This window comes from Dama dama, chromosome 18 (assembly GCF_033118175.1).
Source record: "Dama dama isolate Ldn47 chromosome 18, ASM3311817v1, whole genome shotgun sequence".
Lineage (NCBI taxonomy): Eukaryota > Metazoa > Chordata > Mammalia > Artiodactyla > Cervidae > Dama > Dama dama.
The window spans coordinates 113,668,857-113,692,191 of record NC_083698.1 but is presented as its reverse complement, the minus strand read 5'-3'; the positions used below and the strand labels follow the sequence as shown (position 1 = coordinate 113,692,191).

The 23,335-nt window shown below is 57.7% G+C and overlaps 1 protein-coding gene across 2 annotated transcripts in view; it reads left to right on the top strand.

Annotated features, from left to right (window-relative positions):
* Positions 1 to 23,335, top strand: part of VIPR2 (vasoactive intestinal peptide receptor 2) — a 67,491-nt gene that overhangs the window by 4,254 nt on the left and 39,902 nt on the right. For both annotated transcript variants that reach the window (XM_061166260.1, XM_061166262.1), the window contains exons 3-4: positions 16,159 to 16,266; positions 18,609 to 18,706. In XM_061166260.1, the coding sequence (XP_061022243.1) occupies positions 16,159 to 16,266; positions 18,609 to 18,706 (206 nt within the window). The remainder of the gene's footprint in view (positions 1 to 16,158; positions 16,267 to 18,608; positions 18,707 to 23,335) is intronic.

Below are 23,335 nucleotides of genomic sequence, written 5' to 3'. Positions count from 1 at the left end.
GAGCTGTCCTGTAAAAGCCTCGTGTGATCGCTAGCCAGCTAACAGAATCCGTGAAGTTGGGTCTTGCCAGTCAGGTCAGCTTCAGGATGAGACAGCTGCCACAGCCACTGGGGTCTGTTCTTTCGGTGAAAATTAAGAGACTCAGGGGAGCTAAACACTGAGAGGAGACATGCCGAAACCCTAGAAGCATCTAGTCACGGCGGGGAGCAGGTCTGGTCAGCGCAGCACACGGTCCAGGCCTCCCTCTGGAGAGCGTGGGCGGGTTCCACCCACCGCATCTGCAGGGGTGACCCTCGGCCTCTGCCCCCTCACGCCGTCATCACTGCACTGTCAGGTTGCTGGACTCCGAGGCTGCTCACATCTGGCGTCCACCCCCTGGCATTGACTGGGGGCAGCTGTGAACAGAACCCCTTCTTCTCACGGGGCATTGGCCAGCATTCAGAGGGCAGGCCGAATGCCTCCAGGTCCCGCAGCCCTCACCGGGTACACTGCCAGGCCCCGACCACAGGCTCTCAATGTGGTCACCAGCACGCACTCCCGGCGCGGGAACCAGGGAGGACGCGACCACTGACACAGGGGCAGACTGAATTGGAGCCGGTTTATCACCGCAGATAAACCCTCGGCCCCTCCCACCTTGCAGTCACCAGGGCGGCCCCCCCTCCCGCCCCTCGCCGTCTGCTCTGTTTGGGGGTGGCTCCAGAAACACCGGCTAGTGTTTCCTTCTGAACACTCCTCATCTCCCACACTCACCAAGAGCGTGCTGCTAACGAGACGGAGCTGGCCCAGCAGGAGGCAGGTAGCATTCACTCCTGGGAGACCGGCTTTGGCCGTGACTCTCCCTCATGGAGACCCCTCCCAGCTGGCCAGGGTTATTGGGCGTCGGGAGGGGTGCCTGCAGGTCTGTGCCCATGACTCACCCTGACGGACGCGGGCCCAGGAGAGCAGTGTGAGGCAGGAGGCGTGGTCCTCAGCCAGCTCTCTTTCATAAAAAGACTTCACCTCTGGTTGGCCCAGGTGGATGGAGCGTGGCCTTAAGCAGTGCGAAGCCTTGCCCTTTAGCGCTTCTCGTTCCAAAGGCTCGAGCCTGTCCCTGGTCCCTGGCCGACAGCCCACGAGTGTGAGCCGGGGCTGTGCAGCTGAGTGGGGTAACATTTGGCCACGGGGCCTTGGGAATGTCCCTCACCCCCTGCTTGTTGCTGTGAAGAAACGCGGGCACCAAACCTCAAAACGCAAACCGGAGGTCCCTGTCGTTCAGTCACTCAGTGGTGTCCGACTCTTTGAGACCCCATGGACTGCAGCGCACCAGGCCTCCCTGTCCTTCACCATCTCCCGGAATTTGCTCAAACTCACATCCATTGAGTCGGTGAAAATATTCCAATTCTTAAAAGTCTGCAACGAGTGCTTTTTAAAACATTCTATGGGAGCAGGCGGACCTGCTGTGCGGACGCTGCCTGAGCTGCCAGGCTGCTCTGCAGGGACCACGGGCCAGGCCGGCCCTGCTCGGAGAGCTGCTCACGGTGCGGAGATGGGCCAGGGTGTTTAACGCACTCCTCTGGGCTCAGCCCTCGCAGGCTCTGCTGTCTGGCTCCGCGTTCCTCAGAGGGGCCTCCCGGGGCCCACTGGACGTGCTGCTGGGAACGTGGACGGCTCGGCCTGTGCAGACTTGGTGTCAGCTCTAGCAGAGAGGATGCGGGCGAGTTAGAGGAGGGCCCTCCCGTTTGGCGTCGGGGGAAGGTGTCACTCGGTCTTTCTGCAATGACAAGCGTTAGTCCTTCTGTGTTTTCTTTATCGAAGGCTCTCATTTCACTGTTAGCTCGAGAGCAAAAACACCTGCCAGAGCGCTCTCACCCTGACTCACGGGAAGAGCCTGCGGGCAACGCTCTGCGCCGGAGGAGGGAGGCCAGCCAGGTAGCCTGACTGGCACCCCCGCTTTCAGCAGAGAGAGGCAGCTTGTGTTCTGAATTCCCATCTTTTCCTTGTTGTTCTTTGAAATGTGTGTGGCTCGAATACCAAGGATATAAATAGTAATGAGTTACCAGAATAAAGATACTACAGACGAGGTAAACCGGGAGCTGAGCAAAGGCCTCCTCGCCGAGTGGGATGAGACGGACTCCAGTATCCACAGTGAACGTCAGAGCAGACACAGGGTCTGTAGAAGCTGCAAGAAAGCGGCGTGAGACAGCACCTGAAATGGCAAAAAAAAAAAAAACTAGTTTTCAATTCTGGTGACGTAATTTATGTAAGTCTAAGAAGGAATCCCTTTTATCACATGTTGGATCTAAAACAAACACAAACAAACCAACACAGAAATGTAGACAAAAACCAATTTCAGTTCTAAACCTCTTTAACGGATTCACTTTGTAAAAAAGAAAAGTTTAGGAGGTATTTAGAGCTTTGTGACTTAATACTGATTCAGCATGAAGACTGACCTAGTCCTGCCTGTGAGGCTCAGGCCACAGACGCCTGAAAAAAAGCTCACAGCCGCTCTGTCCCCGCCCGCACCGCCATCCATGGGGGGTGGCCCTGAGTCAACACTCCTCTCGGCCCGCATCCCCGCCTGTGCCCGCGTCTCCTGGAACCTTCCCTGTGACTTTGCATCATTTTTGCCCTCATTTTGGGAGGGGGGACGGGGCAGCTCCACGGTCTGAGCCGTCTCTTGAAGGTTCATGGCTGTGGAGGCTTTGAGGACTAGCAGTAGCTTAAACCAGGGCCCCAGGAGGGGCTGGACTAGCAAGCTTCCTGCTTTTGACTTCTCTAAACAAAGGATACTGGGCTGATTTTGATTCACTCGTCGAGAGCCATGGCGGGTTTGGGTTTGCGCCCCTTCGAGCTCACGGGCGGTCCTGGCCCATCCTGGGCACCTGCAGAGGGCGCAGGCCCTGGCAGGTTGGCTGTCGGAGGCAGCTGCTCCAGGCAGAGCAGGCTGTGGGTGACGTGCTCTCACTCCCATGGGTGCCCTGTATCCTGAGCCCCATGAGCTGCAGACGAAGGCCCGGGGCGGTGTGTCCTGCCTGAGGAGCGTGAGCTGGGGAACCCCAGGGTCACAGGAGATGCGGGTATGCCCGCCCGTCCTCCGCCCCACAGAAGACGCCCTCTGGTTACGGCGATCAGCCCCAGGGCCCCGCACCGTCTGCCAAGCCCGCTGCCCCTCACTCGTCCTCAGGGAGGGTCTGGAGCAAGGCTGTCCGCGCCCCTCCCGAGGGGCATCCACGCCGTGTGCCCAGCTCAGGGGCGAGTCCCTGCAGGGTGGCCATCCGCGGCCTTGGGCAGCGGCTCCCGCGTGTGCTGCTGGCCCCTCTGCCACAAGGTCCGCTGTCCCTGCGGCCACAGGTCCTGCCCGGCACGTGGTGTTGCCGCCCTCCTGGGGATGGCCAGGCACGCCCTGTGGTGTTCCAGGCCGGGCCCCCTCTGCGCTCGCCAGCCTCCCAGCACCAAGGCGCCTGCCACGGGGCCGTCCCATCTGCTGACCCAGAAGCAGTTGTGCAGACCCCAGCTGGTGGGCAGACGGAAGGCCCTGAGCGTCCTCTCTCTGGACAAGGGAGGGAGACATCCACCCAGCAGGCACAGGGCGTCCCGGTCTTGATGCTTGCAGGGGCCCTCAGCCACCTCCCCGAAGTGAGGACACAGGCGAGGACCCCCAGCTCTCACCCAAGCTGGCGGCAGAGCCCGGCTCCCTGGACCCTGAGCCCAGCACTCTTCGTAAAACTATACTTGGCACCTCAGTGAGAGAGGTGTGCTTCAGACCAGGGTTTTCTTCCCTCCCAAGCCTGCTTTAAAGCTGACGGGCCTTCCCCTGAACCCCCACAGCTGCCTCTGTTCATCTGTTATCTGCACCTCTGTTCAGGTGCCCCCTTGGGATGAGGACCCTCCCTGGCCACTCACAGTGATGTCGCCCTGCTGGGGTTTGGGGGCAGCATGTGGCTTTGGTGAGTCCTTCCTGGCTGGCTGTCCTCACTACACACCCGGTTCTCTGCGTGTCCACAGGGGCCATCGGAGGCCGCTGGGGTTCAGCTGCAGGCAGAGACCCCACGGTGCAGCTCCTGAACCGGGGCCCAGGGCGCCCCAGACACCTACCCCTGGATGCCACCCTGGCTGTGAACTGTGAGGGGCTCCCGCAGCCCGAGAACTGACCCTAACAAGTCGCCTCTTCTCCACCCCAGAGAAGGGCTGCTCCCACTTCTCAAGTCATCTGTGGCTTCTTACAGCTCCTTCCTTCCCTGCGAGGAAAGGACTGAGGCTGCTCTGAGCAAACACAGAGGGTGAGGCCAGGCTGCCCGGGCCCGCTGCCCCAGTGACAAGGACAGCACGCGCCCCCTGCTGTCCCTCTGCTCAGGACCCACCCTGCGCAAAGCACCAAAGGTCGCCGGGCAGGTGGCGGGCAGGTGGGGGCGAGGGGGGTGTCAGGCTTGTTCCCAAGCTTGGAGAGCTGGGCAGGCCACAGAAGACGCCACTTGGCTGGGGACACGGCCGGCCGTGGAGCGAGTGGAGTGAGCGGGTGGAGGGGGGAGGGCAGAGGCGCCTCAAGGCCTGAAGCTGCAGACGGGCGGAGTGAGAGGATCCAGCCCCTCCCTGGGGGGCAGTGGGGATCCCGGAGGCCGGGCAGAGCGAGAGGAAGGGCCGGGAGGAAGGCAGGAGGCCACCTGCCAGGTGGGGCCGTGCGGGGCCGTGGGCCCCGGGAGGCCGGAGGAGTGACCGAGGGCCGGCCCGAAGGGTGTGGCCCAGAGGAGGAGGGCAGGGAGAGGAGGGTCCTGGGCTGCGAGGTCAGCAGGATGTGTCCCTGGGCAGCGGCCTGCGGATGCGCGTGAGGCGCCCCCGGCCCCGGCCGCGCCCGCAGCCATGCCCGCCTCCCGGGAGGGCGGCCCCGCGGGAGGCTGGTCTGAGCAGCCCGGCGTTCAGCCCCGGGGGCGCACTCGGCTGAGCGGCTGAGCGGCTGCCGGCCGTGTGAGGATGTCTTGTCATAACACTGCGAGATGGATGTCCCGGGACCATCCCGGGATGGCGCCCAAGTGCTGCTCGTAAATCCACGGAAGATCGCCCTGGGAGTAACATGGCAAGACTCCCCACGCTCCAGCCGCAGCCCATCAGCTGAGTCCGGCCTCCCGTGGGACGCGGCTTGGCTCTGCCCACCCGGGAGCTTGTGCGGCACCAATAACACCCCAAGGGCTCAGACATCAGAGGGAAGGTTGTTGAGGATTTGTACAGAGGACGTCGGGTGAAGGTGCGGCGTCTGCACAAGCTTAGCTCTCTACCAGTTCTCCTGGGCTGACCTGCTGCGGGGCCTCGCCAGTCTCCTGATGGTCCGGTCCTGGTGCTGTGGAAGGAGACGCCGGCTCAGGTGGATTTCCACTCAGCCCTCAGGCAGGCAGGCCTGTCGGGACACCTGCCACAAGCACCGCATTTGCTCAGTTCAGCGTGGGGGACATTCTGATGTTTGGGGTTGATTAGATTCAGCATATTTGTTAAATAGCTTCAAAGTGGACTCCTGTACATTTCTTTTAAAAAAAAATCCTTTTGTTCAGTTAACAGCTTTGGTTAGTTCTGCATTTAGAGTCTTTGTTTAGCATTAGTTCAGGTCCCAGAATATGACTCCCAACTGTGGAATTCACCTGAACTGAAATGAAACTTTGCCACTTCCATATTTGAAATTCCAAAGTGATTCGATCAAGACACCGTCTGGTGGCATTGTCCCCCAAAATGGCATTTCCCAGACCTTGGTTCGCAGACCTTGCCTCCAACTTACCAAGGTCATTGTAGCACCCTAATTAGACTGAATATTGGGATATCCAGGAGGTGTCTGAAGAATTAGGTCCCCGTAAAACATTCCTTGTAGCCCTCCAAATGCATTTAGAGCTTGAGCACTGCTGTGGAGCCTGGCTTCGCTCCTGTATAAAGTCCAGGCTTCTGCACAGGTGTCCTAGGAAGCAGTGTGGCTCTGGGTCATGGTCCACACCCACCGGGTTGTCATCTCACCTCGCCCTGAGCCTGTTCTGTGAGTGCCTACCAAGTCCTGATTGGAGCAGCCCGCTCCCAGCACGTGGCTGATTTCACCTGCACTGACATCTCTAGAAGTGCACCTCCCGACATGGGCTGTTATTGGTTCTGGGGGGCTGTCCCCTCAGAAGTCTCCTTTCCTGTCTGCTTCTGCCCTTGGCAAGTGCTATTGTCATCGCCAATCACAGCATTTCTAAAAAGACATTTGGCTCCATGTCCAGCTGAGGGAATGCGTGGAAATAGCGCTCCTTACACCACTGCAAGTATTTGATAACAAAGGGTGTAAATATGTATCCTTAGAACAACAGAAGGAGGCCTCCATCTGGGAGAGTTAGGTCATCGTTGTTAGTGTTCAGGTTAACTGGGTTCTCTGCAGGACGTCGGGAAACAGGGCATTTGTAGTTGGACACCTGGACAGGCCGCACCGAAGATGCCCAAGGGCAAATCCAAATCTGAAGGAGGGGCTGGCAGGCTGGTGTCTCAGAGTCTCCAGGTCCAGTGCAGGGGTCCCCAGGGATCGCATCACTATCTGCGGGGCTGGGGGTCTGAACCCACTCAGCATCACATCCACTCCCTTGGTGCACGCTAAGACCGCCAGGCGCAGGGGCTGAAACTTGGGGCATTCTGGACCGCTTCTCCGGGGGTACCTTCTGCATCTCAGCCTTGCAAACCCCGGGGTAGGAGGCAGACTCTGGGATCCTTCCTGTGCTGTGTGGCCTGAGAGTCCAGGGTGGGAGCGTTCTGAGAGGTGGTCTCAGCAGGCAGTCAAGGTGAGGTGGAAGTGAGGATGTGGGGAAGTTTCCGCTCATCATGAGCACAGCCGCCCTGTGAAGAGGCCGGGCTCGATGGGGCTGGGATGGAGCCTCCGCGGAGCCCCGCTTTGGCCGCAGGCACACAGCAAGTTTGACCGGAGACAGAGGCCCTGCAGATGGCCACTTCTGGCCGCACTGTTCTCCGCACCCTGGGAGAGGCGGGAGGGTCTGGGCCGCCCCAGCTGCCTCTGTGGCCTCTTTCGAATCCCAGGTGCCTGTTGGCCTGGGGAAGCCTTTTGGGCAGAGTTGTCCCAACCCCGGGGGTCTCAAAGGCTGGCCTGGATTTACCTGCAGAAAGTGGCAAATCAAGTGCTCACCGTGCACCCGGAGCAGGGCCCTCGGGTGGCAGGCAGGTGGGAAGCGGCCTGTTCGGTGAATCGGGTCAGAACAGGTGAGCAGGTTCACAGAGAAGCACAAACCCTTTTACTTGGGTTGACCAAGAGTTTCGTTCGAGTTAAAGCTGGCCGGGGAGCAGGGGGCGGGCAGCCGAATTAACTTTTTGGCCAACCCAATTTAAAAAGGCTTTTTCCCAACTTCAGTTGGTGAGACAGTCCATCAACTTTCAGTTATTTACATTGATAGTAGATGGGGGTCACTGGGAGCCCGAAGCAGATCAGTGGCTCTGAGGGCTAAAATGAAGATAACTCCTTTCTTTAAAACTGTTCAATCAGAGTTTCAGAGCGCGGAGGACCCCCGGCAAACCTCCTGGGTCGGCACAGCCCCCTGCATGGGGGGCTGCCAAGCTGCGTCTGCACAGGGCGGCTGGGGTCCTACTGTAACGAGGGTAGTTTCACTGTCGGCCCCGCCGGCGGTGACCGTATCTGTGCTGCCGCCCCAGCAGTGTTCGTCTGGCAGTTTCTCTTTTCCTGCGGGAATGCAGAGTCCTCACCTTCAAGGAATAAAAATAAGTAAGCTACACAAGAGCGGGCCGCACTTTCAGGCTCTGAGACGGGTCCCGTGAGAGCAGCCCGAGGCCTCTCCTGGCGTACAGCTTCCTCTGCCCCTGTGCACTCTGCTCGTGGGCTCAGCGGCAGGTGCACGAGGCCTGGGGCACGGCCTCGCCCCCCGGGGACCCTGGCCGCCTCTCCCCAGCCGGGGCCCAGGATCCCACATTGCCCCAGCTACTCCAGAGCCAGAGCGGGTTCTGCAGGCCAAGGGACTGTGACTCTCCCTACTGTCTTCGTGAGCAGTTTTCCAGCAACGAGGCTGCCCCTTCTGTGTGACTGAACACCCGTGTAGTCGGGTGTTGCAAAAGAGGTGTTAGGTGGCCAGCACGTGTCAGCACTCTGCACTTGCTGCGCCGGCTTGTAAAGGACACGTTCCGTGGACGTGTCCACAGAGCCGCGGGCCCTGACCCTGGGGCCCTTCTGCCTGCGCCCCCAGACATGAAGCAACAGATCAGTCTGCTCACAGAGTCCCACATTCCGGTGCGTTTCGGTGCGTCCTTCCAACCCCTGTCTCCTTACAGCAGCTTGGACATGAAGGCTTGAGGAGACTCAGATCAGACCCTCTGGGAAGAGCGGATGCACGTGACGTGTGTGCTCATGGGGTCCCCACACTGGTGACCAATATGTCCCTCAGTATCCCATCACGCTGTCTAGCCACTAGGGTTTAAGTGGCTTCCAGATCTTGAATGCCAAGTTCTTTTTCCCTGCAGTTGGCTGGTGGTCTTTGGAGCTGCTCATCTTTCCCAGACTTTCCCCCATCCTGTTCCTGATTCACACTTGAACCAGTCTGTCTCAGGGTCCAAAATGTCAGCTTTTAATGTTCTAAACAATCTTTGCACATATCAATTAGCATTCTCTGTAAAGAAGAGCTTCTCCTCATCATTCGGGAAAGAAGTGCAGTTCCTTCTAGAAGAACAGGAAACAAGTCCAATCACCTGGGGGGCACCTACTAAGGACTTAGTAACTAGAGCTAATCAGACAGTTATGTCATTACTCCTTGTTTGTATCACAAGTAAGTGGATGTTGGAATATTAGGTAGCCATTAAATTGTGGCACACTGCAGAAAATACAGGAAAAATATGAGACGTATATTGTTGAGAAAGCAAAGAATACAGCACACAGGACATCCTGTTCTTCTGAAAGGAAAGCACATCACGTCTCTGTGTCCATGGCCCACAGAGTATAGGACAATGTGTAGGGTGTTGTAGAGGGTGTTTTGTAGGGTGTTGTATAGAATGCTACATAAGATGTTGTGTAAGATGTATAGGGTGTTGTATAGGATCTATAGGATGTTATATAGGACGTTGTAGATGTTGTATAGGACGTTGTATAGGATATTGTGTAGGATACTGTGTAGGATGTATAGGCCGACGTATAGGATGTTCTCAGGCCCTGAAGAGAGCAGGAACCAGGTGCCCATGAGCAGCCAGGAAGAGGCCACTCAGAGGGGTGTTTCCCCAACACTCACAGCATGGAAGCAAAGGCGCAGCACCGTTTGGGGAGCAGGTGTCTTTGGGGAGAGTCCGCGGAATACCCTGTGATTTCTGCCCCCCTGTGGAGGGAAGGGAGGCCCCCCTCCCCGTCCCAGGGGATGCAGGGATGAGAGGTGGCTGGCAGGGAGGTCTGCTGGTTCTGTAACTGTCCTTCGTCTGGGAGGACGGCCACCAGAGCAGGGCCCAGGAGGTTCAGGGCCAATGCTTGGGGTGAGCAGCCCCTGGGCCATGGGAAGTGGAGGTGCCGGATTCTGTGAGGAGCCTAAAAGACCACCACCAGCAGAGCAGCCCCAGTCTGCCCTCGGCTCCCCACCAGCCTGAAATAAACCGGGGTCAGGGAGGCGCGTTCACTAGGAACCAGGCTGCACCTTGGAGCAGGGGCCATGGGGGCCCGCTCCACCCGTGGCATGACGTGCCGTCAGACAGGACTAAACGGAGCAGGCACAGGCTCCCAGCACCGCGCATATCTCCCCGAATCTGGACTGACGTCCGTGCAAACACACACCCAGGGTGTGTACAGCGCTCGTAGTTTCAGATCTCACACCTGGAAGGTTTTGTAGGATTGTAAGGGCATCTCCACGAAGGGCTGAGACATTCTGAGTGCACAGAGGCTGGTGTTGCAGGAAGTGGCCTAGTCCCAGGGGCCTTAAGGCTCCTGAGGCTCTCTAGGTGTGGACCCCCATGTATGAGGCAGAGTGCCTCGAGGGGTCAGCGGGTCCTGACATTCTCCGGTCCTTTTAGTGAGCCCCACCTGGCCCTGCCCCACAGTCCTTGTTCTCCAGCCAGAGCCCCAGCACTTGTTTTCAAAGGCTCACAAGGAGAAGGACAGACGCAGCGAGGAAACGTGACCATCATTCTTAACGTGCTCTGTTCCCGCTGGGGGGACATGTCTAGTAACTAGTGTGGTCTGAATCACCCCAGACCGGAACTCAGGGGACGAGAGTGGCCCCGGCATCAGAGCTGTCCCGCAGCTCCGACCAGCCAGCGGGTATCCCGTCCTCGGCCCGGAGGTGGGCTTGTGGCCCTCACGGGGGTGGCCCCGCAGGAGCGCCAGGGTCGGGGGCCCTGGGGGCCACTCACCACCCAGGAGGCCCAGGTGGTTCAGCGACACTCCTTCTGGCCCAGGCCAAGTCTACCAGCCTCACGCTGCCACTGGTAGCCAGGGCAAAAGCAGCCTTGCCGGGCTGGGCGCCCGCTGGGTGTATACCCTGCCCCGCCCCAGACAGGTCACGCAGAGGCGCTGCAGGCGGGGCCGGGGGGGGGGCTCCAGCAGTGCGGGCCCCGCCATGTCACTCACTCAGTCCAGTCACTCAGTTGTGTCCAAATCTCTGCACCTATGGACCGCAGCACACCAGGCCTCCCTGTCCATCACCAACTCCCAGAGCTTACTCAAACCCATGTCCATTGAGTCGGTGATGCCATCCAACCATCTCATCCTCTGTCGTCCCCTTCTCCTCCTGCCCTCAATCTTTCCCAGCATCATGGTCTTTTCAGTTGAGTCAGCTCTTCACAATACTTTGCAGGTGGCCAAAGTATTGGAGTTTCAGCTTTAACATCAGTCCTTCCAATGAACACCCAGGACTGATCTCCTTTAGGATGGACTGGTTGGATCTCCTTGCAGTCCAAGGGACTCTCAAGAGTCTTCTCCAACACCACAGTTCAAAAGCATCAATTCTTCGATGCTCAGCTTTTTTTATAGTCCAATTCTCATATCCATACATGACTACTGGGAAAACCAAACTTTTGATTAGACGGACCTTTGTTGGCAAAGTAATGCCTCTGCTTTTTAATATGCTGTCTAGATTGGTCATAACTTTTCTTCCAAGGAGCAAACGTCTTTTAATTTTGTGGCTGCAATCACCATCCGCAGTGATTCTGGAGCCCTGCAGGGTAACAATATACAGCCTTGATGTACTCCTTTCCTGATTTGGAACCAGTCTGTTGTTCCATGTTCAGTTCTAACTGTTGCTTGTTGACCTGCATACAGGTTTCTCAGGAGGCAGGTGAGGTATTTCCATCTCTTGAAGAATTTTCCACAGTTTGTTGTGATCCACACAGTCAAAGGCTTTGGCATAGTCAGTAAAGTAGAAGTACATGTTTTTCTGGAATTCTCTTGCTTTTTCGATGATCCAGCAGATGTTGGCCTCCACATACACATCCATGAGCTGAGACTGGGGAGCCACCCCTGCCCAGCTCCCTGGGTCTGGGGATGAGACGAGCTTCTGAGGGCAGAGCCGGCCCCCGGGCGTGGCATGCTGCCTCCTGTTGCCCTCAGAACTCCTCCTGGGCGGCCCTTCCCCCAGCGGGCTCACGTGATGGGGTGGTCGTCGGGCACAGCCCCCAGGTCTGCGGAGGTGTTGGGAGTCCGTGTTGCTATCACACCGGGAGGTGCCCCACGGCCACTCTGGGCTCCCTGGGCCACGCGGGCCCTGGTACCTGCCACACAGGGCTCTGGCGCTCCCCCACCCCCCGTTTACAGGGCAAGCCAGGCTTGCTGAGCTGCAGGAGTTCCACGCCCACCTCGCTTCCTGTGCTGGGCGGCGGTGGGGCTGCATCAGCCCCTGAACTGCTCAGCACCGTCTCGGGGCTGTGGGGCCACCCTGGGTCTCTGGCTTGGTGCCTGGGATGGGACCCAGGAACTTTCTGGCAAGTTCCCAGGGGCAGCAGTCCCGGGACCCTCGTCAGCACCTGCACTTGTGACCTCAAGGTCCCTTCTGGCGCCTGCCCTGCAAGACAGTGGGTCTGAGCCCTGGGTGCACGTGAGAACCTCCAGGAACCTTAAAAATTGAGCCGCGCCAGAGGGAGGATCAAAGCAGGACTCTGGGTGTGGGCATTAACAGCGGGTCCCTGGGTGGGGGGGTGGGAAGGGCCTGGCACGCTGTCCACTGCCCCTTGGCCGCCCCACCACCAGCCTGGACTGAGGGGAGACCTGCCCTGTGATGGTGTCATCCACGGGCAGACGCAGGGCAGTCCCAGAGCTCCAGCCTCCTCCCTGGTCGGTCAGGCGAGCCTTAGAGGCCTTGTCATTCTGACCACAGTACATTCCACGCAAGGCGTGTGTACATTCCACGCAAGGTCTGGCCAGACAGCAAGAAGTGCTGTTTCTCTGGCTTCTCCTGAGCAAGGCCAGCCCATCGAGGGGACGCCCCAGGCCTCATGGGCCCTGCCATCTGTGGGATGGGTTCAGTTCAGTTCGTCTCAGACTCCGGGGGCACTTCTAGCACGTGCTTGCAACGTCTGATTCCGGCCGCTGGTGACTTCAACTTTAAACTAAACCTATGAATGGAGGGTGGTACTGGTGGCCCTAGCTGCTGCCAGACCTCGCACCTTAGTGCCGGAAGCAGGCGTATTTCGTTTTCCTTTCCCACATCCCTGGTGCTGCAGCCCCTTCCCCACACCCCGTCTGGAGCGAGGTGACCGGGGATGCTGGTCCCTCTGCCCCCTGCGGGTCTGCCAGGATGGGGAGTGGAGTCCCTCCCTGGCTTTCCTGGTGGGGGTGGGACCCTCCTCCATCACCCCGTGCCCACCGGGCACCTCCCTGCTGCATAGGTACCTCCAGCCTGCCAGGGTCCCTGGGTACCCGCGGTCCCGCTGCTGTGCTGTCTCTCTCTGCCTTGGTGTTGGCTGGGGACTGGATTCCTCTCCCAGTGACAAGGATGGAGCAGAGCCCGGCCTCTGCTGGGGACGCCCCAGGAGCCTCACCCACAGAGGGTAGGCAGCCGTGTCCGTGCAGTCAGAGCCTGCCTTAGACTTCAGCCCTCAGCCCCCCGGGTCAGTGTCCAGTGCCGTCCTCTGTCCACACACGCTCACCCGGGCTCAGACGCGCCTCTGGCTCTGTGTCCAGGGCCCCCACCACAAACCACCAGTGGGGACGTGGCCTTCAGGGGTCAGGGCGGTGGTGGCCAGACGGGGTTCTGCCCCTGACCTCCCTGTGTGCACCCGGGAGCAGGAAACACAGTGCCTGTGAAGGCTCTGCTGAGAGAAACTGCGAGACCTGAGTAGTGACACTCACGTGGTTTTCTGGAAAGTGATGTTTATGTCATTGAAATAATGAGAAGATAAATCCAGGACTCAAAACAACACAGATGCCCTCATCTGTGGTAGTGTGTCTTGCCCACAGAGAGCCTGGGAGAAAGTTGGTTTTTGGGAACAAGGGGATTAGGGTTCTCTCCATGATGGTGGGTTCCCCCTGCTTAAGATTCTTGTCTGGCGGGTGAATTGCCACTGTCCCCTTGGAGCTCCGGCATATTTATAGGCACGTGTTCTGACCGCAGCCATTCCAATGCGATTCATCACTGTCTCGCGTATTTTCTGTATGAGATGCTATGAAGTTTCGGGGATGTCTGGATGCTGCACCCTGCATAAGGTCAGTTTTCCTGAACCGCTTGGTCATAGAAGGTTGTTTTCAGGGCACTAAGCTGCCCTCCCAAGAGGAGCTTAGGAAGCCCCCAGCACCAGGGTCCGCTAGGCTCCTATGCTTTCTTTTCCAGTGACCCTGGCGGGAGGCTGTTTGTTCACAACTCCCCGCCACCTCCTCCCTGCAACCACTGGGACCACTTTGCCGAGCTTACAATGTATCATCACCACCCACATCTGCTACTCAACCAACTGCTTAGTTAAACAGTATGTAAGCTGACAGATACCAAAAGGCACTTGTTTCTGGGAAAACCAATTCATGTGCTTTGGAAAAACTAGGAAAGTGAGTTGCTAAGCAGCCACAGAGTTAGAGGTGAGAATGACGGCTGGGAATGTCTGGAAATCTGGCTTTGCCAGGCTCCTCTCGCCATGGGGTTCTCCAGGCAAGAATACTGCAGGGGGTTGCCATGCCCTTCTCCAGGGGATCTTCCCAACCCAGGGTGCAAACCCGCATCTCTTACGTCTCCTGTGTCTCCTGCATCGGCAGGCGGGCTCTGTACCACTAGCGCCACCTGGGAAGCCCCATATCTCTCAACAATTAGCATCAGACTTTGCACCAGAACAAGAGAAGCTTCTCTTGGGACAAGCTAACACCGGGTGGTCCCCAACTGCAGTTCTCAGAGCAACTCCACCCGTCTCAGGTGGCCTGGTTGCCTGGGGCCTTCCCTGGGCGCTGCTCCAGCAGGTGGCCTAAGCAGCGCTTCCAGAAACACTTGGCAGGCTGCGGGAGGCTGGGCTCCCAGAGTTCAGAATTCACACTCAATGTGATTCTTCCAAATTTAGTCCACCAAGCCCCGTGTCCTGGGGCCCAGGGCCCTTCAAGGGCACTGCCCACTTTCCTCCTCCTGCAGGCTCTTCTGCGCCCCCTTGGCTCTGCCTGAGTCTTTAAGACACACGTGCTGTCTGTCTTCAAAGTTTTATGGGCTCTAGGAACTGCCCTTTCTGATCTCTCGACTGTCATTTTCATGAGGTTTGGAAGATGGAGAGAGCGGCACGTATGTTCCCCGTTATCTGTCAGCTGTGCTCAGACTCACTGCCAGGTAAACCCCCACCACTGTCCCCTGCTCACCCACATGGCCCCAGGCCCGCAGGCCGCACTGTCCACCCAGCTGGGCGAGGGCTTCTACTGACATCTTTGTCCTGGATGACTTGTTCTAAGTAATTTTTCAGAAAGCAGCATTTTCTTTAAACATGTAAGCTACTGTAGTATGAATTTATGTACTCAATCTTTGGTGTGTAATTCAGTTTGTAGGACGAGTGTGTTTTCATTTTGGGGCTTCCCTGGTGGCTCAGATGGTAAAGAACCGTCCTGCAATGCAGGAGACCTGGGGTCGATCCCAGGGTCAAGAAGATCCCCTGGGGAAGGAAATGGCGACCCACTCCAGTATTCTTGCCTGGAGAATCTCATGAATAGAGGAGCCTGGTGAGCTACAGTCCATCAGGTTGCAAAGAATCGGACAAGACTGAGTGACTAAGCACACACATTTTCATTTTATTTGTAAAAACCTTTAGAAGGATATTTTCAACTTTTTTGCAAAACTTGGTTTGCAGCCAACTTTTCATTATCTGTTTTCATAGAAGTAAAACATTCTTGTGGTCAAACCAAAACTACATCACAGTTATCGTACAGGTATGGATGGCATGTCAGAGAGCAGAACTGTTATTTCTTTGTTTGAACTGAAGCCGGCACACTGCTCCTTCAATACTGAAGTATAACTGAAATGTAAAATTTTAGAGGTCACAAAATATAGTAGAAATACCTTCAACTTGTAGTAAAAAATCCCTGGGTTCAGGGATTCATTTTCTGTTTGTTTGACATTGAGAGGTCCTTGCAGTGTTTGAACCTCAGCACTGTTTGTTGGTGAGATGATTAATGCAATGCTTGTATGAATTACCCTCATGGGGTGGTTATTACGCAAAATAAGAGATCTGAAAAATGTTTTGGGCTTTAACATTGTGCTAATTAAGTTATTAGATAATTCCACGAAGGTAGCCTAAAATTTCATCGCCAATACATCATCTTGACTGCTGCAATCAACTAAATATTATCAAATATTTACATTTGCAAATTGTCCTTGAAGTCAGAGTCCATAAAAGCACAAGTGTGTGTGCCTCGGGGTACCCTCACCTCCGAGACTTACACAGATGCCGGGTGGCGCCCACTTGTCACAGGAACGAGCACATCATCGGGAAAAAGTACCGATTCTGCTGAAATTCAAAAGTGCACGGCACACGCCGGGTGCCTCAGATTCTTCCCTTCACACTCACTCACGCCTGCAAAGCTGATCACAGTGAACCCGTGCCAAGCGTGTTCTCAATAACATCGTGGTGCGAGTTTGTTTCACAGGAGAATGACTTGCAGTATAATTATCTAATTGATAGGCTTTCTACTTGCAAAGCTTCAGGGCAGATCTGGCCCCACCGCTCAGGGGCGCATGCGGCCCGAGGGAGCTGCCCGAGGTGGGCAGCGGGCCTCGCTCACCCCTGTCTCCCCTCCAGCCTGCAGCGGCGTCTGGGACAACATTACTTGCTGGCGCCCCGCGGATGTTGGCGAGACCGTCACGGTGCCCTGTCCAAAACTGTTCAGCAATATTTACAGCAAACCAGGTACTGTCCGTGCTGCCATCTTTGAGCTTTTCGGTGGGTGTGGTCGCAGGGACCGACTTCTCCATGGAGGCACAAGAAGCAGGGCATTGGTGTCCATGACCCAGTGGGTCAGGAAGCAGCTGTGCTGACCTTGCCTTATAGCTTGGGAGGACAGAATGCCTGCCACCAGGCTGTCCACCCACAGCACACACAGAGGGCTCAGACGGGAGACCCCGAGCAGGAGCCCGACACACGGGTGCCCAGGGCAGATGAGGGGCCACGGGCAGCAGGCAGGAGGAGAACAGGAACACCTGTCTCACCTGGGGACCTGTGGCCCTCAGAGCGTGTCCTCCAGGGTGTCCCTTGCTGGCCTGGAACACACTCTTCTCTCTCACAGGAAGCATCTCCCTTCCTGGACCAACTCTGGGTTCTCAGCCCCTGAACACCTGCAGGAGGTGCTCATGGGGCTGGGGGCTGCCTCCTCCCGGGGCTTGCTCTCCACACAGACCCTGATGTTTGAGAAATACACCTGTTTTTTATTTTAAAAAACAAGTTGTAGGTGGGAAATTGGGGGGTCTCTCCAGACATTGGTGCACGTTGTCATGGCAAGCAGCACATTGCTACGCTGTCCCCAAGCCAGTGGGCCCTGGGGCCCGTGGGAGGTCCCCCAAGCAGGGCTAGGATGGGGGTGGGAATGGGCCATGAGAGACTGCCTCTGGGCGGGGAGCCGGGCTGGGTGTCGCTCCAAGGCAGGTCCTTGAAAGGGGCGGTGTCAAACCTGCAGGTGCAGGAGGGCCAGGTTCAAGGACTCTGAGATCTGCTCTGACGAATGGACGAAGGCCCTCGGGGGTCTCCCCCGCGGGGGAAGGGTGCTGCGCTCTGCGTCCAGCAGCAAGAGGGCCCAGCCCTGCGTTCTGCCCACTTCTCTCTAGAAGCTGCGGGGCTGGTCCGCAGAGGGCTGCAGGGCTCTGACCTGCCCCTGACTCCAAGCCTGAGCAGGACCGGGGTCGGGAGCTCTTCCCAGGGGCTGGTGCCTCATGGAGCCCGCCACCGTTCCGGCCTAGGCCCTGAGCCAGGACCCTCCAGAGCAGGGTCTGAGCCCAGCTGTCAGTGCTCAGGACCGGACGCTGTCACCACAGCCCCTACGGGACGGTCACGCCCAACCATGCACCCAGCGGCAAGGAAAAGTGTGGGGAAAGTGCTAGCCGCTCGGCCATGTCTGACTCCTTGAGACCCTAAGGGCTGTACTGACCCCCAGGCTCCTCTGGCCATGGCATTCTCCAGGCAAGAATGCTGCAGCGGGCTGCCATGCCCTCCTCCTGGGGATCATCCTGACCCAGGGACCGAACCCGTGTCTCTTACACAGCAGGCGGACTCTTTGCCCTCTGAGCCATGAAGGGTGTGCAGTCAGCTTTGCGGGGGCTGAGTGGGGGTACCTGTCACCACTGTGCTGAGACCGCCATGAACCGCAACTCAGCACGGCCAGAGTAGGGAGCGGCCTGGAGATACGGAGCCTCGCAGCGGCGGGAGGTCCCACAGCGAGTGAGGCCCCCCGGAGAGCAAGGCTCTCATAGACCCCGGTGGGGAGACGCTCTAACTGTGCGCCCGCTTCGCTTCACCCAGCCCTGCCCCTCCACTCACGGCCCCGCCCCCACTCACGGCCCCGCCCCTCGCTGCCCCGCCCCTCCTCGCTGCCCCGCCCTCCCCTCACTGCCCCGCCCCCTGGCCGTCCAGAGCTCAGGGTACGGTCCCAAGGGCAGGTGGGCCACAAGCGTGCTGTGCACTTAAGGAGGTGACTGCCCAGGCCTGAAAAGGGTCGCTTGCTGTCGGCTGTGGAGCTTTGGGCCAGTGGGCCACCTTCGTTAAGCGTCAGGTTTCTCGTCCACAATGGGGGATCGTCGCAGAGCCTCCTCATGGGACATCAGGGTTGCAGGAGTTACAAAGAGCCCCGCGCCCTGCTCTGCCAATGCTCTTCTCTGTTCCCGACTCCAGCCAGCAGGACAGGGTGATCGGGGTCTGGAGAGCAGGACAGGGTGATCGAGATCTGGCTGCAGACACGTCTCACTCGACAGGATGCAAGCCGTTTACTTCCACTCTGCTCTGTGGCCATCAGAGCACACTGTTAACTTCATCCCACGGGAACGCCATCACGTGCCCGTGCTTTGTCAGAGAGCCTGCTCCCTCCAGCCAGTGAGGCCCCCGAACTGCAGGACCACTGCCCGGGTTCCAGGGCTCAGGAGGCCCTGAGCAGCGGGCGCCCTGGTCCAGGCCCCGACCCTCAGCGGCCTGAGGCAGAAAGAGGCCCCAAGGCGCAGGTGCAGGCCCTGGACACGCAAATCAGACCCGTGGCGTTCACTTTCCAGGAAACATAAGCAAGAACTGCACCAGTGACGGGTGGTCAGAGACATTCCCGGATTTCATGGACGCGTGTGGCTACAGCGACCCTGAGGATGAGAGCAAGGTAAGCGCCCGGCCTCCCCTCCTGCCGGCTCCCCGCGGGCAGCTTGTTCACGTCTCCTTCCACTCCCTGTCAAATCCAGCCAGGCCCCTGTTTCAGCTTAGCTGCCTGGGCTTAGGAATCGTGATGGTTCTGTAAGGTTGGGGTGGGGAGGCCTCGCCAGCCTGCTGTGTCTGGAAGGTGAACCCAGAGTGGCGGTGCCTGCTGAGCCCAGCTGTAACGCGTGTCCTTTCTGCCGCGAGGGTTTCTTGTTCCCTTGGAGATGTCGCCACAATACAGGCTCTCGAGAAGCTGTGAGGAGGTTTTCTTAGCCTTGAGCCAACAGCAGGGATGGGACCAAGCTCGGAACATCTCTGCAGACGTAGAGCTGGTGTGCCTGGCCGGGGCTGCCCTGGCTCAGCACCTGCTGTGATGCTGTCAGGCCAGGTCCAGACTTGGCCCGGGGAAGGCGAGGGGCGAGAAGAGCCCCTCCTTCAGGAACGACTGCAGCTCCGCTAAAGCCTGCCCTGGGCCTTCTGTGAACTCCCCAGCGCCGGCACGCTCACCCGGCTGTGGCCCATGATGGGGGGATATTTTCTTTACCACCAGAAAACCAGCCCACTGTTTCCCCTTGGGCCCCATCACTAGTGCCATGACCTTGTGTGGACAGGGAAGAGCCTTAGGAGCCCCAGGTCGGGGCTGGTTCAGACGTGTGCTCCCTGCCAGCTTCGGGTATTCTGTTCAAATCAGTCACTCAGTCATGTCCGACTCTTTGTGACCTCATGGGCCGCAGCACACCAGCCCTCCCTCTCCATCACCAACTCCCAGAGTTTACACAAACTCATGTCCATCGGATCAGTGATGGCATCCAACCATCTCATCCTCTGTCGTCTCCTTCTCTCGCCTTCAATCTTTCTCAGCATCAGGATCTTCTCCAGTGAGGCAGTTCTTTGCATCAGGTGGCCAAAGGATTGGAGTTTCAGCATCAGCATCAGTCCTTCCAATGAACACCCGGGACTGATCTCCTTTAGGATGGACTGGTTGGATCTCCTTGCAGTCCAAGGGACTCTTAAGAGTCTTGTCCAACACCACATTTTAAAAGCATCAATTCTTCAGTGCTCAGCTTTCTTTATAGGCCAGCTCTCAGATCCATACATGACTACCGGAAAAACCATACCCTTGACTAGAGGGACCTTTGTTGGTAAAGTAATGTCTCTGCTTTCAAATATGCTGTCTAAGTTGGTCATAGATTTTCTTCCAAAGAGCAAACATCTTTTAATTTCATGGCTGCAGTCACCATCTGCAGTGATTTTGGAGCCCCAAAAAATAAAGTCTGTCACTGTTTCCACTGTTTCCCCATCTATTTCCCATGAAGTGATGGGACCAGATGCCATGATCTTTGTTTTTTGAATGTTGAGCTTTAAGCCAGCTTTTTCACTCTCCTCTTTCACTTTCATCAAGAGGCTCTTTAGTTCTTCTTCACTTTCTGCCATAAGGGTGGTGTCATCTGCATATCTGAGGTTACTGATATTTCTCCCAGTTATCTTGATTCCAGCTTGTGCTTCATCCAGGCCAGCATTTCTCATGATGTTCTCTGCACATAAGTTAAATAAGCAGGGTGACAATATACAGCCGTGACATACTCCTTTCCCAGTTTGGAACCAGTCTCTTGTTCCGTATCCAGTTCTAACTGTTGCTTCTTGACCTGCATACAGAGTTCTCAGGAGGCAGGTCAGATGGTCTGGTATCCCCATCTCTTGAAGAATTTTCCACAGTTTGTTGTGATCCACACAGTCCAGGCGTTGGGTGTGGGGCTCATTTAAACAGCTTGGGGGCTGTCTGCCGCCCAAGCAGTAGCCCAGAGAACCTTGGCAGAAGCCTGTCTGTGGGGCTGAGGCCCACCTCCCGCCAGCCGCCCCTCAGCCCGCAGCCCCCCATGTCAGTCTCACCCCTGCTGCCCCTCAAGTGAGACCCACAGGGACCTTGCTGCCCGTCACTTTCCTGGATGACCGAGGGGCTTCCTTTGTGCGCCTCACCAAGGTCTGTGATCTGAAGCCAGTTCCTCTCCTGTGGGATCAGGGAACCTGGAAAAGAAGCACCTTGTGCTTTCCCGTGTACCCCTCTAACTGGGAGGTCAGCCTGGTGAGCCGTGACTGGCGGCCAGGGAGGGTGACTGGGGTGCGGCTGGGCGCCCATGCCACGAGCACCTCGCTGACATATGTGAGGTTCTCCTGCTTGCGCCGGGCGTGGGGGCTCAGCAGTCCCTCACAGGCTCCATCCGCCTTGGGGAGGCCCCGAGCCTACCCCTCTGACCACTGCAGGTTTGTGCCCAGTGACCCCTTGCCCACCCCTCACCTCATTTACCAGGGGATGGCCCACTTTATAGACGGAGAAACTGAGGTATGGAGGAGCGATGTGGTGTGGCCAGGGCCCCTGGCATTCTGACGAGAGTCAGTCCATCTGAGCCCTCCTCGGGGGCAGTTCCCGAGCCCCCCGCTCCTGGCATGAGGGGCAGCCGCCCAGAAGCGCTGGGACCCACCTGGGCAGCCAGGCCAGGGCTGCTGACCCATCCACAGACCCCACCTGGACCTGCGCCCTGGGGCGCTCTGCAGGGACCCCACAGAGAAGGGGCGGCCGGGAGGCCCCCCGCAGCCCCCATGGCTGCAGCACAGAGAAGGTGGGGCCCCGGTGCTGAGCCTGCGGCTTGAGCGGCGTTCACCACCTCCACCGTCGGCCCCATCCCCCAGGACAGGCTGAGTGCCATGGCCCGTGGGCTCGCTGGTGGCCTGGCCCCCAGGCAGGTCAGAGACCGCGGATGGAATCGGAGCCAGCCACATCTCACGGGCCTGTGAGCCGTCTCAGGTTCCAAACTGCTGTTCCACGATATAAGGGTGTCCAAACCGGGGACCGTCCCGTCGGCGTTCTACGAGTGAGCCTTAAACTGTGTAGCATTAACCCCAGTTTGAGGACTGTCCCTGTAGAGACGAGTGTCCCAGCCCTGTTCTGATGACCCTGTTCTGACCAGAAGCGAGGACAGCCCCACGACAGCCCAGCCCCTGTCACCTCACATGTCCTCCCAGACGGGCCAGGGGCTAGAGAGCGCCTGGCCTCCTGGGCGTGGTGGGCGGGTGGGGCTCCGACACCCACCTACCATTGCCCACAGCTCCTGCCCGCTGTCGCAGCCAGCCCAGCATGTGGACCTCCCAGGCCTCAACACCCCGTCGGGGGGAGCAGAGTGTCCAAGGGCCCCCGTGCTCACGTCACACGTGAACGTTCCGGGAAGCCCGGCATTCCCCTCTGTCTTCGGGCAAAAAAGCACCAACACGGCTGTAAAAGACAGCCTGTGGGAACCGTGTCTGCTCAGACCCCTTGAGGATGGAGCGCCTGTGACTTCCCGATGCTTTTCTATCCAGCGAGAAGAGCTATTTTTGTTCTCAGTTAAACATTTCAGAGACTCTGCAAGTATCACGAGTGCATATCTCCTGCTAATGGATTAGAAACTCAAAATATTTTAATATGAGAAAGGGAAGGAAATAATGGCACGAAGCCAAGATGAGTAACTCTCTGCCTGGTTGCAGCTCCCACACTCGCATGCTTTGGATGCCTGCTTCTGTAGGGAGTCCGTGTCGATGAGAGCCTCAGGGCGTGGGGCTGCCTGAGCCAGGCCAGGACGAGCCCTCCCGGGTGGGGAGCGAGAGCCTCAGCCCACCGACCCTCCGGGGGCTCCTGCCAATGCATCACTCCGCATCTCATCAGCCCATCTTTCTCCCCAGTTCTACAATTATAATTGGATTTCCTGCTGTCACGCAGCCAAACTCCACCCCGGGTGCCGTGCGTGCAACCTTTGTTGGTTTCAAAGTTAATTAAATTCAAAGGGAAAAACAGCCTCCACATAAGCCACATATGGTGAGGGAATCAGGAGGTAAAGTAACAGGGAGCGGGAGCCCTGAGAAGGAGACCCGGGCTTGAAGACCCCAGAGGACCCCTCGGATGACGGCGGGAGCTGTAACTGTGAAGCTGCGAGGGGCTGGGGGCGCTCAGTGGTCTAAGCCTGCATTCCTGGTGCTGTGAAACCCTGACCCAGCCCCACTCAGCTTGGGATGCCCTATCACCGCACCCCAGCTTCCACAGACAAGGTCTCCTCCGTCTGTGTTCCTCTCCCAGCAAAAGCTGCCTCTGGCCTGCCTATCTTCATCTTAAGCCTCTTCTCTTTTAACCCTTGGATAAACGGCTTAATACCACTAAGAAGGTTTAAGGAGTTCGATTCAGTTCAGTCGCTCAGTCGTGTCCGACTCTTTGCGACCCCATGGACTGCAGCACGCCAGGCCTCCCTGTCCATCACCAACTTCCAGAGCTTACTCAAACCCATGTCCGTTGAGTCGGTGATGCCATCAGCCATCTCATCCTCTGTCGTCCCCTTCTCCTCCGGCCCCCAATCCCTCCCAGCATCAGGGTCTTTTCCAATGAGTCAACTCTTCACACCAGGTGGCCAAAGTATTGGAGTTTCAGCTTCAGCATCAGTCCTTCCAATGAACACCCAGGACTGATCTCTTTTAGGATGGACTGGTTGGATCTCCTTGCAGTCCAAAGGACTCTCAAGAGTCTTCTCCAACACCACAGTTCAAAAGCATCAATTCTTCGGCGTTCAGCTTT